This window comes from Rhinolophus hipposideros (assembly GCF_964194185.1).
Source record: "Rhinolophus hipposideros genome assembly, chromosome: 2".
Classification (NCBI taxonomy): Eukaryota; Metazoa; Chordata; class Mammalia; order Chiroptera; family Rhinolophidae; genus Rhinolophus; species Rhinolophus hipposideros.
Window position 1 is genome coordinate 58,622,949 of NC_138048.1, and position 15,585 is coordinate 58,638,533.

Genomic DNA, 15,585 nt, shown 5'->3' on the forward strand with positions numbered 1-15,585 from the left:
TTTTATTTACAAAGGGATCTCTCTGTTGCATAAAATAAATATAAACTTTGTAAGACTACTATCCATTGCTGGCATCTGATCTCTGTTTTTACTAGCTTACAGCAAGATAAAATGTAGGAACTTTGTGACATACGTATTTAAGACAGAAAATTCGTAATAGCATCTCAAAGATGTAGCCTTCAAACTGAATGGGAGCTTACTGGTTATAACTGGAACATATTAATGTCAACTGGTAAAAAAAAAAAAAAAAAGTCTTCTATTTCTCACAATCTACTCCCCAAGAAACATACCCAAAAAATCCACATGACTCATGTCCCTACCCCACCCCTGTCCTCCTGTAAGCCTTTGTCAGGGGTCACCAACTCAGTGAGGTCTTACTGACCATGCCCACCCCAGGGAGACCATATCTTTTACCTGTTCCTTGATCCCTAGCACTGACCCCATTCTTACATACTTTATAATGTATATGTTTTATTTACTTCAACTAGTTTCACTAACATAAAGTGTCATTTGGAGAGAACCATGTCTGTCTTTTTGCTAAAGAATTCCTGGTGTTATAAGGGTGCTGACACAGGAGCACAGAATATTTGGTGAGTGAATGAATCATTTTTTCCTTTGTCTCCCCCAACCTGAAATTGAGGAGATAAAATCCAGACAATGGACTGAACTATTTAAGTGATTATGTCCTAAGGCTTTTCCTCTTTAACACTTACTACAGGAAATTATAAACATATAAAGATAGACTAAAAAATACAATAAATCCCCAAGCACTCAACAATTATCGACCCATAACTAATCTTTTTCCATTTATATTGTCACTCAGTAACTCCCTACCCTTATTATTTTAAGCAAATATCAGACGCTATTTCACTTTATCCACAAATATTTCCAATGTTTCTCTAAAAGATAAGGTTGCCCCCCCCCTTTCAATCTATCTACAGTAATACCATCACACCTAAAATAACAATAATTCTTTGAATTTGTTATGAAGGTTTCCATCTTGACATGAATGGTATTTGGCTGCCTAAATGGTAGCAGCTGGTCATTAGTGACACTGCAGAATCACAGGCTGAGAACTACTTCTAATGTCTTTCTGACTCCAGCCCTGAGTTACTTTGCAATCAACACCTCTCTGGAGCATAACAGTTGTATATAAATCAGTACATATTAAAATATGCAGGCTTGACCTCATTCAGAAGAGAAAATGGATGTTTGTTGCTGCTTTTGCTAGAAAGATGTTGCTGACCAATTAGGACCCACAGTGACCAACCAGAGCCTTCAACTATCGGCCTTACTCATGTAGAATGCAATGTTTGTGGATAGAGAAAACAAGCAATAAAAAAGCATGGCTGTGTGTCTCTGGGATAACAAGAAAATGTGAACTTCTCAAATGGCATTCCTAAAAAAAATGGTTTTCAGTTTCAAAACGAAATTAGTAGGTAAAAGGATTTCCAAGGCTTCGGAGTGCAAGCTGGCAGAACTCTGAGAAGCTTGAGTTGGGCATTTTGCATTAAAGTGCCTTAGCGCTGTGTGAGTAGTAAAGCTCTCTGTAGGCTCTGGATAAATGTTTATCCACCACAGAAACAAACACTGAATTCATGAGCTTCCTAGCTGGCTTATAAACATGACTTTAACCACAGATCTTACCTGTGCCCTGAAAGCACCTTCATCAAGGGGTGGTGGAGGAGGGAAGTTTCCAGAGCCAGATGGAAGAGCACCAGCATCATCTAGAGGTGGGGGTGGGGGTGGGAGAAAATCACCTACAGAAAGAAAACACACACATGAAGTCAATATGGATACAATTATATAGCACTCTTAAAAACACACATTTGCGGGCCTTTTACTGCTTTGTAATTGGTGTTGACACATAATTTTTTTGTCTTACACGACAGTTACTGCCTATCCTAGTTCTTCCCACTTTAATTAGTAGCCTTTACTTTCAGAAGAATGGGGACCAGATTTGATACCTAGAAGGACATAAAAGCTAGTCTGTGGGGGGTTGGGTACATTTAGCCCAAACAGGGAAGGTGCTTGGGGTGGTGGATTATGGAAGTGTATAAGACTTAGTCCTTACCCTCAACAAATTTTCAGTCAAGTAGAAGAGGGGAAAAAAAAAATGCATACACTAGTAAGAATCATACAAGTTGAAATTTATTAAGGTGTACAAACAAACTCTTCAGGATGTTAAGATGAAGGAAAGCTTATGTCCAGGTAGAGAAACAAGGAAGGCTTTACTGAGCATTTAAATTGCCCCTGAACATTATGATACGGGGAGCACTCCAGGCAGAAATTCAGTAAAATAAAGGCATAGAGGTCAAAAAATTCAGGGCCTGAAGAATAAAGAGCAAGTTACAATATAACATAAATATAACAATGTAAGATAATGCTAGTAGGCTATAAAAATTAGAGCAGTGACAAAATAAACTTTTAAGTGTGTTACACATCAAAGCATTTGAATTTTATCACGCATGCAGTGGAGATCCATCAAGGATTTCTGAGAAGAGAACACTTGGTTGCAGTATGATTTACTAAAGACTAATCTAAAAGTACATGCAGGACTGAGTAGGAAAAACTGGAATAAGAAACATCTGATTTGGAAATCTATATGCAATACAAACAGAAAGTAATGAGACTTTAGGATACGAAGAAACCCCAGCATCACCAACCCACAAGAACAGCGCACTGACGTTAGAGTCACTAGAAGAATGTGCCTAATTTCTAAGATCTGAGGTATAGACACATATCCAAGAGCTCTATGGGTTCATGGCATAGAATCTTTTTAAATGTACTCTCTGCAAGAAATTCTATTAGGAAAAGGAAACTTCCATTTAGAGAAAAAAAAGTATTTGTCCTTTTTCTTTTAAAAACAATATTGCAGATGCATTGGGGAAATGTTCTCCTCTATTTATGCGTAAGTAGCTTTTCCTGGCATTCCAGCTGTTCAGCACTGAGTGCTAGGGCCACAGTCCCTATCCCTCAGCGAGCTGCTCTGGGCTAGTACCAAAGCACCGCAACCTGTATCTCCAGGAAAAAAGGAATCTAAAGTGCACAGTGGAAGGATGGCAACTTGGACAGGTTGGTCTGATATACCTTTGAGATGGTTCCCTTGGGCTCCATGTGCCTTATGAATAACGGTCTTAGAGTTGGAAGAGTAACTAACAGCTGTCAAGTCTAGAGCCCTGCCATATTCAGACTACCAAGCAGTCAAACACTACAATCTGCTTTTTGGACTCTCACTATGTACCAGGCACTGCGCTAAGATTTTCATATTCTACCTCTTAGGATTTTCATATCTTACACAGCTCTCTATGCTGATGGCTCTGAGTTCAGAGTTAATCAGGGTCTCTGGAAGGTCTTGTTCTCAGATTGCTGAGCCCAACCCCCAGAGTTTCTGATTTACAAATGCAAATCCAATAATTTGCATTTCTAGTAAATTCCCAGGTGATGCTGACACTATTGGTGTTGGGACCACACTTTGAGAAGCACTGCATTAAGCAAAGTACCACATTACTATCCCTCCCTTAGCCTCATACGATTAATAAGATTCAATGAATTATGTCATACGGAAACGTTTCTACTTCTCTTACTCTTCTGAGTGTACACATCTGAAAACATACTCTGTCCATATCCTTGTTAGGGATATAAGCCTCATAAACCTTTATTACCTCATCCAGTCCTTCTAAACATTGGCTACAACCCAGCGTCACCAAGGAAGCTTATCTAAAAATGCTAATGCCAAAAATTCCATCTCACACCCATTCAATCAGGGTCTTGGGGACGGACAAAACAGACAGGGGAGGAAGAGTCAGATTCCAGTATTCCTTTAAAACCCAAATGATTCTAAGGTGCAGTCAGGACTGAGAAACTCACGTGGACTTCATTTGGCCAAAGACTGCACTAAAAAAAATATTTAACACCTGTAAGTACAAAGAATTGTCACCAATTTCTTTTCTGTCTTTAAAAGTCATTAGGTATGTATGATGTCAGGGGGGCAGTAGATTGGAGGCGGAGGGGTCGTCACTTTGTGGGAGGTGAAGTGTCTGGCTAGTGCATTGTTTTGTGCACCTGAAACTAATGAGAGAGAGAGAGAGAGAGAGAGAGAGAGAGAGAGAGAGAGAGAGAGAGAGAGAGAGAGAAAGAGGAAAGAAAGAAAGAAAGAGAGAAAGAGAGAGAGAAAGAAAGAAAGAAAGAAAGAAAGAAAGAAAGAAAGAAAGAAAGAAAGAAAGAAAGAAAGAAAGAAAGAAAGAAAGAAAGAGAAACAATAAAGGCATATCCATTAAAAAAAAAAAGTCATCAGGTAAGAGAAGAATGCACACAATGAGATCTTAAGTGATCAGCAAAGGAAGTCAAGCTTGATGGAGACTTAACTACCAAATTCTAGTTCACGGCCTAATTTCCAGGTTCACATGTCCTATCCGGACTTACATCTTCTTCATACACAATTTAAAAGAAGATTTCTGAGCATCTTCTGCTTCACCAGATTGTAGTCTGCCACAGAGAATTGTCAGAGCATTAAACAGTATCAGAACTGAATGAAATCTTGGAGGTAATATAAAGGTAGAAACCGAGGCCTATGAAAACCATATGAACAGTCCAAATTCTCACAGCAAATTAGTCTAAGACTAGAAAACACAACTGCCTGTCTCTGAGGTCCCTTTCAACTAGATCCTTCTTGACTGTAGTTCTGTCATAGAAATTTAACATAGTGAGGCACAGGTTGATGACACTCCTGGGAGGGTGAAGAGGAACAGAAAAGGAAAATGGAATGTATTTTTTAAAAGAAATAACTTGAAAAGAACATGACTCTAGACTGTATATTCTAGGTAAGATTAGGCAGATTTTTAAAAGCCCTGGTGTTGAATTCATGATAATTATCTGCTTATAATTTTGATCAATTATTCACTTAGACCAAACTCAACCATCACAGGCTTCTTCCTGCATTATTCTGAGTGGAACTCACATTTTAAAATGATGTGGAAGAATGGAGAAATGTCTCGAAAACAGATACACACATGTAAAGAGATAGAATTGGCAATGGGTCCTCTGGAGGAAAGCATAACTAGTTGAGAGAGTTGGAATGAAAAACTCTTAATAACTATCTTAAATCAGACTAAGAACTATTACGAGAATTCTGACTTAGAGCTCAGCATTTTAACAGGCAAGTGCAGGAAGGAAAATGTGTCTATGTTGCAATAAGAATAAGTTCAACTTGGGAGAGAAGGCAATATTTCCATGTTTAAAGAAGACAGTAAAATGAAAATAATGGTGTGGGGTGGGGCGGGGTCGAAGGGGAATCCTTTCCATCCCATTTTTTAAAACAATGAAAGAACATGTGGCTTAAGTGGTGACCCTCGTAGAGCAAAGCGGCTGAACAGAATGTTCAGTACCTTCTACTGGCAGTGGCAGTACCTTCTAACTAGCAGTGCTAAGCTATAGACCTTTACATCACTGCATGCCCCATCCTCTCTGCTTGACAGGGAAATCCAGATGGAGCTCCCAGGCCCTGTGAATTACAGGGGCATTGAATAACTCAAATAGGCAGGCCAAAAAAGAACATACCATCAGGCAACTGGTGCAGGGCAGTGATACATACAATATAACAGAGAAATATTTGGTTTTAGAAGAAGTGGGGTAGTCACTTTGCCTACAAACAAATGCCTACAAACCTGGTTCCCTCTTAACCCTTTTCCTCACCATCCAAAGCCTACCACATGCAAAATACATTTATTCCTCAATTACTCAAATTACACAGCTAGTGAAACACAGAGCTGGATATGGGTCCTCCCTTTGCCTTGGCGAGAAGCTAGAAAGGATCTTGCTTAATTTGCTCCATGTCATCCCAAATCATCCAGCTAATATTCAAAGGTTTTGCTTTGTGTCAGAGGTTGTATCGAGAGGGCAGTTAAAGGGTAAGTTGGGCAAATAAAGTATTATATCCCTGATTCTCAAACACTACTTTATGCCAATTTACTTCAGAAAATAGCCTGCTATGCATACCATTAACTTGAAAAGGGCGTGAGGGAAAAATCCTAAGAACACAGCTCTGCATATTTTTTCAAGCTACCCTTTCTACTCTAGAGGTAAAAAGGCAGTGACATTGAGAAGTGATGGGGCTTCCTGGTAGAAGCTGAGTTAACTGTAGTTACCCTAGTAACATGGGTTGGGCATGTATGAAAGGCACCAATGCAGAGCTTGCTTATGCCTTCAGGAAACAAAGGCCCCCAGTATAGGAAAAACACAAGAATTTACTAGCAAAGATGGTGATAAATTACTGGTTATGCATGGCTGTAGTGCAAAAACAGAAGAGAGTAATTAAATTCAGATCATCAATTGAAATCTGGATTGATTTACTATGGTGAAAAATGAAGCATCATTATATTTCTTCTTCATCTAAATATCCATGTAAACCTGTACCCATACATGGGGATTTAGATGGCAGCCCCTTTGGCGCCTTATACACAGTTTTATCATAGCATCTCTAAACCTTGATTGCATTTATGTGCTGATGGTCAGGCCTAGTTAGAACTGAAGCTTCGAATAAATAGAACCCACTCAAAATGTATCTTTATATCCCCAGCACCTGGCGTAAGGTTTGGGCTATGGTATGCTCTCTGTAAAAATAGTTAAAATGTGAAATAATGAAATAAATAACAAGCCATTTAATCACTCAATTGATATTTTAAAAAGCCTTCCATGCTTTTCAAACTTCAATGTTCCAATCACCAAAGGGATCTAGAGAAAATGCAGACTCTGATTTAGCCAGTCTGGGGTGAGGCCTGAGAGTCTGCATTTTTCACATGCTCCCAAATGCTGCTGCTGGAGATCCATAGACTCCACGTGGAGTTGCACAACTCGAGGGCTCTTCCAGCTGGCAACTGTGGGTTCTCCAACTTTCTCACGTGGAGAATTTTTGGTTGTTTCAGGAAACCTAAATTTTAACGTAAGTATAAATAAAATCACTTGCCAGGCTTCTCAGGTGAAGAATTTAAATGATGAGCGCAAAAGAGATTGGGTTGGAACACACACATACACATACACACAAACACACACACACACGTGAAAAAAATTAATCATAACTAACGGAGAAAGGAAATATATTCAAAGAAAATAGTACAAAAATTAAAGCCCAAACATGTACAACAGAAACCCCAGCTCTATCCTGTAATTCAGAGAAGGCAATGACATCATCTCAGGTTCAATTTTACCTCACCTATTACATGAAGATGACAATGTTCACTTCACAGTGTCACTCTGCAGATTAAAGCAGTTAAAACAGTGACTTTGAACCTTCTCTGACCACAACACAGAGTCAACACATAAATTTTTATATCATGATGCAATATTACTATCTGGACATGTGTAAGTCCAAGTCTATCCAAAACAAGAGTTTCATGAAACCATATGTACTACATGTAATGCACATTGAAAATGTCTATGTTATATTTATTTATTTAAAAAATGTTGTTTGTGACCCACTAAAGGGAATGTGACCCATAAGTGGGTCTCAACCCACAGTTTAAACATCACTAAGGTAAATTAGGTTAAGTAACTTGTTCAATGTCCACATGATAGATAAGTCTTCCTTTCACTTACAGACAGGAGAGCAATTGAGTCTAAACTTGCCCACTCAGTAGAGGAGACCAGACCTGAGGAGCTGAAGAGAGCAAGAATGAAGATGAAACAAATATAACAGGAGTGGCAATCTCCATAAGGTGATTAGGTCACAGATATAGCATTCTCCTCATGGGTGAGAAGTTATTTATTACGAAACCAATTAACTGCAGACTTCATTTACAATTCCATCCTCAACTTCACCTTCAGTTTGCATTAAAACACGCATGCCATCAAGAAAACTACACCAGAAAGCACATTGAGTGAAATACTTTACAAAGTAAGTATTCAAGGTTTAGGACAATTTGTAATGTTAACATTTGTGGGGTAACATACATGCATTTATTACTGCATCATGAAGGAGTATTTTCTTTTAAATGGATTCCCAAGAAATTAACAGCAAGTTGCCTCTAAGAAGCTGCTGAATTTTGCAACTGAGGAATAAGAATGAAAGAGAAACTTACTTTTCATTATACCAGTTTTTAACCTGCCATTATTTTATTTATTTATAATTTTAAAATAACACATATGTACAAAAACAAAAAAAAACATTTTCAGTATTTAGAAATGTCTTATCTGCAAATTTAAACTGAGTAAGGTTTTAAAAACCACCAGGAAATATTTGGATATGACAGAGGTCAAGAAACCATTGAGATTAAATACAATTTAATGCATCACCTCTCAATCTTCTCAACCCATTTACTATCCACTGGTTGTACCTAAAAATATGAAAGAAATTGCCCTGATTTACTTCCCATTTTTTTCTTAGTAGAGATCAGATAAAATGCATGCTTATTCCTAGAGCCAAAGCCTATGTACCATCTCAGTGTGACCACAGACCTATGTCCTGGAAAGAGATTAAACACTATTAATAAAGCAGTTCCTGGATTCTCATTGTGCTCCTTGAATGTGCAGCCCCTTGAGAACTCTCTGGGAGAAGTGCTAATTTTCAGGGCAGGGCTGGGCATTCTTGAGTCCCTGTCCTGATTGGCATCGGAATAGTAACAACACAACCCCTCTTAAAGGACACCTCTTCATCTGTAAATGAGAAGAGATGTAAGCTTGACCAAGTAATTTCAATTCTTTATTTCTCACACCAGACATTTTTGGAGTTCAGGCTTTTATTACATATAATTATACATTAGAAAATTAACCTTTCCATTTTTCTTCCACTTTTATTTTCTGCTGCTTAACTAAAAAACAAATTGGTGATTCTGATAGTACTTCATTTTCTGACCAATGGCCTTTAAATGGAAGGACTAAGATTAAAAACAGTGATAAAACACAATGTCAGTGATGGTATAGGGAAAGCAACACTCTTGTGTGCTACTCATATATAAATAGGAATGTTAAAGATAATTTTTTTGAGAAAATTTGGCAACAGGTATCAAAAGCCTTAAAAATATTTGATCCAGCAATACCACTTTTAAAAATTAGCCTACTATAGAAGTAACTAAAGAGTATACAGAGAAGCATGCTAGCAAATGTTCATCACAACGAAATGTAACTGAAAAAAATCAGAATGTTCATCAATAAAGTATTGATAATAAATCAACAGTCACACAGTAGAAAACTGTGTAGCCATCAAAATGATGATGTTGGTCTAGAGTTGACATCTGTTTATTCATTGGCTGAATGTTTTCTCTGTGTCAGGCATTATTCTAGATACTGGGGGGAACCAGTGTACATGCATATATACATACATAAAGTGTTGCTGTCATGGAATTTATACTCTACCAAGAAGAGAAGAATACTTAAAAATAAATTAAAGATACTTAGTATCAAATAGTGAAAAATACTATGTAGAAATATAGGGCAAAAAAAAGAGGAATATAATTCTATGGTGGTGATGGAGTATTGCAATTTTTAAGAAAATGGTTGGGAAATGCCTCACTAATATAGTATTTGAACAATAACTTAAATCTAGTGAGGGAGTGAGTCATGGAATAACTGGGAGAGGAACATGAAAAATTGTTTCTGATATATTATTATTATGTGAGGAAAAAAGTGGGTTACTGAATATTGTTTAAAATATAGTCATTTTTGTGTGTGTGTATAAACCTATCTGTTAACAATCGTTGTCTACGGCACATGGGATGACAAGAGTTGTTTTTGTTATTCCTTCTCCTTTTGGTTTAATTGTTATACAATAAATGTGAATTATAAACATGCATTTAAAAAAAAATCAAAAGGAAGATACTTTGAAACAAACTGGCAGAATCTACTCACACCCAGTGTTTAATTTTAATGCACCATTATGTTTACCCAAGCCAAATGTAATGTCTCAGGGCTCTTTCTAAATAACTTAGCTTGAAATGCTCTTTGAGATTCTCAAATTAAAGGTAAGAAGAACTATTATCCTAAAGTAGATGAAGTCTCCCTGGTTTTCAAGTGGACAATTTCACTCTTCATTTAGCTAATATAGAATCCCTGGGTTTTCAGTGAGTTCCCTCCTCATGTTTAACCACAAGTAAATAGTCTGTATCAAGGAGAAACACCATACTGTGTCACATCTAACCATACTTCATTTCTCTATCACACAGTGGTTTCCATTTGTTGAAAAACAAATTCAATGCTTTGGTTCAATTCTTTAGTCGAAAACATCGAATGATTTTTAAATAATATGAATTCAAAGGACAGTCTGGCTCTACACTCTACAAATGTTAGAAACGAATAGCATTTTTGAATCCACCAAGCGTCCATTGTCGTACAAAAACCAGAGTAATTGCTACCCAAACAACAAACCATACCATATATTTTGACTACAAACATGGGAATTCAAATTGAATAGGATGATGAGGTAAGCCTAAGCATCAATCTTCCACCAGCTATTGAGATATCTTCGGCCCCAATATGAAAAAGTGAAATTCTCTGCTTAAAATTTAAATAAAAACATTTAAAATCCCATGTGGTAGACAGAGAAAAAGCCAACAGTCCAGGGAAACAAACAAACAAACAAAAAATCAATGCGCTGAGAGACTATTCCAAAAATATCCCTTTCCCTTAGAGGTGGGACATAACCCTGTGGTGGCCATTAAGATCAGCTTACCTTCCCTCCAAAGATGGTGATGAAGCTTGAGGGAGGGTGGTTTCACAATAAAAAAAACCTCTTTAAGTCACTCATTTAACTTGGTTCACCACTGCTATATCTGAATAGAGTGAACCACCCTCAATTCCAATGACAACAGTCTTCCTTCCAGATTTAGCTCTATTAGAGCACATAGTGTGCTCTTTGTTAGTTGAATGGCCTATCCACTGGTTCCTCCTACGAGCTGATAGGCTCTCTACTTCACTAATCTCTGTATAGAGCAGATAGAGCACATAGGAGATGCTGAGTAAGTACCATTGTTATTTTAAAATATTATTATTACAAATCTCTCTTACATTAAATTGAATTGAACTCTGAAAGAATGAACATATATATTTTACCATGGACAACTTTGCTCCTTTCTAATTATTAGCATAAGGTCAATACACTACAGTCCTGGTGGAGAACAGGTCCCACGTGGACTTAATACAGTTGGACAGTTAATAGCATTAGTCGTAAAGTAGCTGCCCGATGTTGCTGCTGTTGTTCTTATGCATTAACTTACTGGGATCCTGTCTTCAGAACACAGGCACTGAGTCCTCATCCCTAAGTCACGTTCTGGTTATGGGGGCACCCTAGCCACCAGAAACATTGCAGTAATATGTACTATACTTGATATTTCTTCTGCAGTAAAAGACTGTGAACAGATTTTAACAGTATCTATGACCAGCAAGTTATCTTAGAAACTCCTTTGACTCCTCCAGGAATTTTGAAGAGTCAGCTCTTCTCCCATCAAGGAGAGATGGGACTGGAGGAGGAACAGGAAATTGAAGGAGGAGGAAGGAGAGAGATGTCATATGGACAAAAATCTCAGAATGTTAGTGTTCGAAGTGCTGAAACAGATCTGATTTGTAACCAAGGGTGCGCATCAAATCCTCACGGGGCACTTCTTCTGCTATATACACCCAGGCCTCGTTCTAGAATTCTGAAATCAGAATCTTTGGGGGTAGGACCCAGACACACAAGCATCTTGACAAGCTTCTTGAATGATCTAATGACTAGCTCTGGTTAAGAGGCATGGATCTCCATGAAAAACAAAGTAAGACTGAGGAACTATTCCAGGTTAAAGAAGGCCAACGAGACATAGCAACTAAATGCAACTTGTGATTCAGGATAGGATCTTAGACCAGAAAAGGGGATATTAATAGGACAACTGATGAAATCTGATTAAAGTCAACATATTAGCAAGTAGTACTGTGTCAATGTTAATTACCTGGTTTTAGTAACTGTACTACACTTACATAAGGGAACATTTGGGTAACAGGAGAAAGGCTAAATGAGAATCTTTAAACTGAGTTTCAGCAAAATTATTTCAGAATGAAAAGTCGAAATTTATTTATTTATTTTTAATTTTAAGCACAGAAAAAAAGTCACTGACCTACTTTTAGCCAACAACTTTTTTCATAGATGGAGAAATTTTCAACCATTGTGGTAAAGTGAAACAGTCAAATAGTGTAGAACTAGCCCAAGAAACCCACTGTTATCCAAAATCTCCTAACTTTTAGTTGAGGACATATGTACCACAGGACATGGCAGATTCAGTGTGAGAAACTAAGATTTCTTGGGAATGAGGAGGCAACTTGTTCTGCCTCTCCAACCTCAGAAAACTATGAAGAAGAGAAGAGGTTCTTCCTATAAGACTTGGAATAGATGAGCAGGAGTACATGAAAAACCTTCAACAAAATCCAGGCTGAATGCAGCATGGATAGGCCGGTAACACGAGCCTGCTGATCAGCAGCACTGAACTCCCATAAAGCTTCCTTTGCCCCACTGCTGGAGCCCATTCCCCTGCCTCGGGAGAAGACTCCTTGAGGATGAGAATGGCTATATGATACCAGGGCCTTCTGTGAGTTCTCCAGTTTTTATCTTTTATGTGTGAATGACTTCAAATTCTTCTCACTGTGAAATTCTTGTTACTATTTATATAAAATTATGCCAATCATTACTCATTCTCCTTCAACCCTCCCATTTCATCGAGTCTGAAGCTTAGCACATGTACAAATGCTTTAAAAATAATCAAATAGAGACATTCATTTCATTTCAAGGTGTTGTTTTGGGCATATATATATATTTTTTTTTTTTCCTTTTTTTTCCAAAGCAATACTGGAACTGACAGGTCCTTGCTCTAAAAATTTACTTCACCACCTGCTAGCTGAAATATTGCTTTCATGGATTTATATTGTATTAAAAGGTCACTGGCTGTTTAAGTCTTAAACAGTTTTAATCATTCTAAAAGTCTCTTAACAGTAAGAAAAGGAAGCTCAGAACAAACAGCAGCAGGGACTCTAATTAAAAGGGCCAATTCATCTAATTTTATTTGGGGTTAATTATTCAGGATTCACTCTTTGATGTGTAAGGAATAGCAATTAGTAATTTTAGTGATTTGAGAATCATTGGAGGTGTAATCAGTTAAAGTGAGTGAGTGTTTACAACACAAGACGGTGAATTAGTCTCTCTCAGCTGGAGAACAGGAACATTAGGCTCCAAGAGATCAAGGCTAAAGATTTCAGACCATAGTAATAACAGTCACTTCAAAATAAAACACATGTCAACAGCATCTATCCTTCTGTTTAATCGTAGCTAAGGCAAGGCACAGAGGCTTCAGGAAATTACCTTTAACCAGACCTCCATCTTTGCTGCAGTCCCTCTATTTGGTTTTTGCCACCATGGTAACGATAAACGCATTCCATTAAAAAAGCAATTCTAAATGAATATACCATGTAGAAGCAATGTAAGACCCAGAATAATCATAGCACTCATTTATTCGGTGTCTGCATCTCTGATTGACAGCTGGGCATCTCCACCTGAACCTCTAATTCTGTGCTCAAAACTGAATTCAGACCCCCTAAGCCACAGACCTGCTTACCTGTTCTTGCATCCTCTATTTTTCTACTTACTTCATTATAATTTTCCCAGTCACAAAGTTTGGGAGAAAACCCCTTTCTCTGTTTTTTTTTTTTTTTTTTTTTTTTTTTGCCCCACCCAGCCACACAGAGTATAGCACACCATATTAAATATACCAAAATTTCCCAATCTATTTACTGCTCTTCATCTCTACTGCCACCACTTTACGCCTAGACACCTCATAGCTGGGCTAAATGGTTTCCATTCTTAACAATTTAGCCCTTTCCAACTAACCTTATAAACTGCTGCCAGATTGAAAACTTCCATTGGCCCCCAAATAGCCAAAACAAATCTTGAAAAAGAGGAACAAAGTTAAAGGACTCTGCTTTTCTGATTTCAAATCTCACCACGAATCAAAAGAGTGTGGTGCTGTCATAAGAACAGATATACAGACCAAAGAAACAGAATAGAGAATCTACAAATAAACCATCACATATATGGTCAATTGATTCTATGGCAGCTATACTACAGCTTTAGAGAATGATTGGTTGGGAGTACTAGACGCTTTATAAAAACCCCTGCTCTGGGCTTCCCAACATTGATAGGACCTCATCCTGGACAGGCGGAATCCTGAGACAGGAAAGGCCTGCTATGAGGAAATTAAGATTATCTTGACAAGCTCAGTTCACCATACACCCTCCTAGAATGCTCTGGTAACCGCATTCTTTGAGATAACTACAGCAAACAGCAGCTCTGGAAGTTTTGCACTTCAGAAGGCTCCCTTTTGCTGAACAATGTATCCAGTAATCTGCCCCACTAACTTCCTGGACCCCAAGAATTTGCTCCTTAACTCCCATACTCTAAGAACTTGCTCCATAAGGACTTTCCTATCCATCATCTTTTCATATCAGAATCTAAGATATTTTGGGAGGCCCAGGTCCTCTGCTCCCACACAACCTTCCTTGGCTGCCCCTGACGAAGGCACCTCCCCACCTCTCACCCTCTGTAGCATTTCTAGAGTATGTCACAGTACATCCTGTTGAGAATGGAGGAGCCATTTGCCTTCCTGCACAGTGTGTTCCTAAAGGGCACACATCATGGATGAGTAATCACTCTAGCTCAACACACATCTTCTAAGCTTTCTAGAGCTGAGATGGAGAAGAGTTAAGAAAATATTTGCTGAGAGGCTACATGCATGAATTCTTGACAACTACAAATTGAATATTAGCCCAATCAATTATTCTTTGAAGGAAGAACCTGAGAAACTGAGGGTCTATCAATTTCAAAATATGTGTATGTAGATTGTGTGAGTGTGTGTGTGTGTGTGTGTGTGTGAGAGAGAGAGAGAGAGAGAGAGAGAGAGAGAGAGAGAGAGAGAGAGAGAGAGGAAATGTAAGATTGAATGAACATCCCTATGGGGATGATTTCTACAAACAAAACAGGATCTTGACTTATCAGTGACTCAGGTGACTTCGTTATATAAAAGAAATCGCACTGTGGTATTAAAATGCATCACTTCCAGTCAGACCTGAGCCATTTACTAGCTGTGCAAATGTGGGCAAATCATGAAACTTCACAGCCTCTTTTTATTTTTTTCCTTGTAAAATAAGAGTAACAGCATTTGTCTTTTATACTGCCCAGGGTTGTGTAGACTGAGGGAGGTAATTGTAAGAATACTTGTAAAACCACAATGTCCTCCACAAATATAAATTATTTGTATTGTGAGGTGATTCTCTATGCAATTTAACCATAAACACTTTCTTGACATTTAGACCCTTGAATACAAAATGTAGTCATTTACTGAGTTTACCATACTATATTCTTAATCTGGTTCTTCACAGACAGTTGTTCCAAAGAGTTAGTGTGAAGGCAAAGAGAGAGAAAAAAAAGCATAGGAGTATAACTAAAACAATAGCAAAATAAGGTCCTAGCCAAATAAATAAATACTGTGCTCGCCCCAGAATATTCAGAAATCTTGGAAAGGAACCACAGAAGGAGAACTGAGGTGGTACTTACTGGGCACATCAAGTGCTTCTGCAATT

The 15,585-nt window shown here is 37.9% G+C and overlaps 1 protein-coding gene across 16 annotated transcripts in view; it reads right to left on the bottom strand.

Annotated features, from left to right (window-relative positions):
• Window positions 1-15,585, bottom strand: part of LPP (LIM domain containing preferred translocation partner in lipoma) — a 639,752-nt gene that overhangs the window by 355,571 nt on the left and 268,596 nt on the right. For all 16 annotated transcript variants that reach the window (XM_081077935.1, XM_081077930.1, XM_081077934.1 and 13 more), the window contains one exon: window positions 1,648-1,760. In XM_081077935.1, coding sequence (XP_080934061.1) covers window positions 1,648-1,760 — 113 coding nt within the window. The remainder of the gene's footprint in view (window positions 1-1,647; window positions 1,761-15,585) is intronic.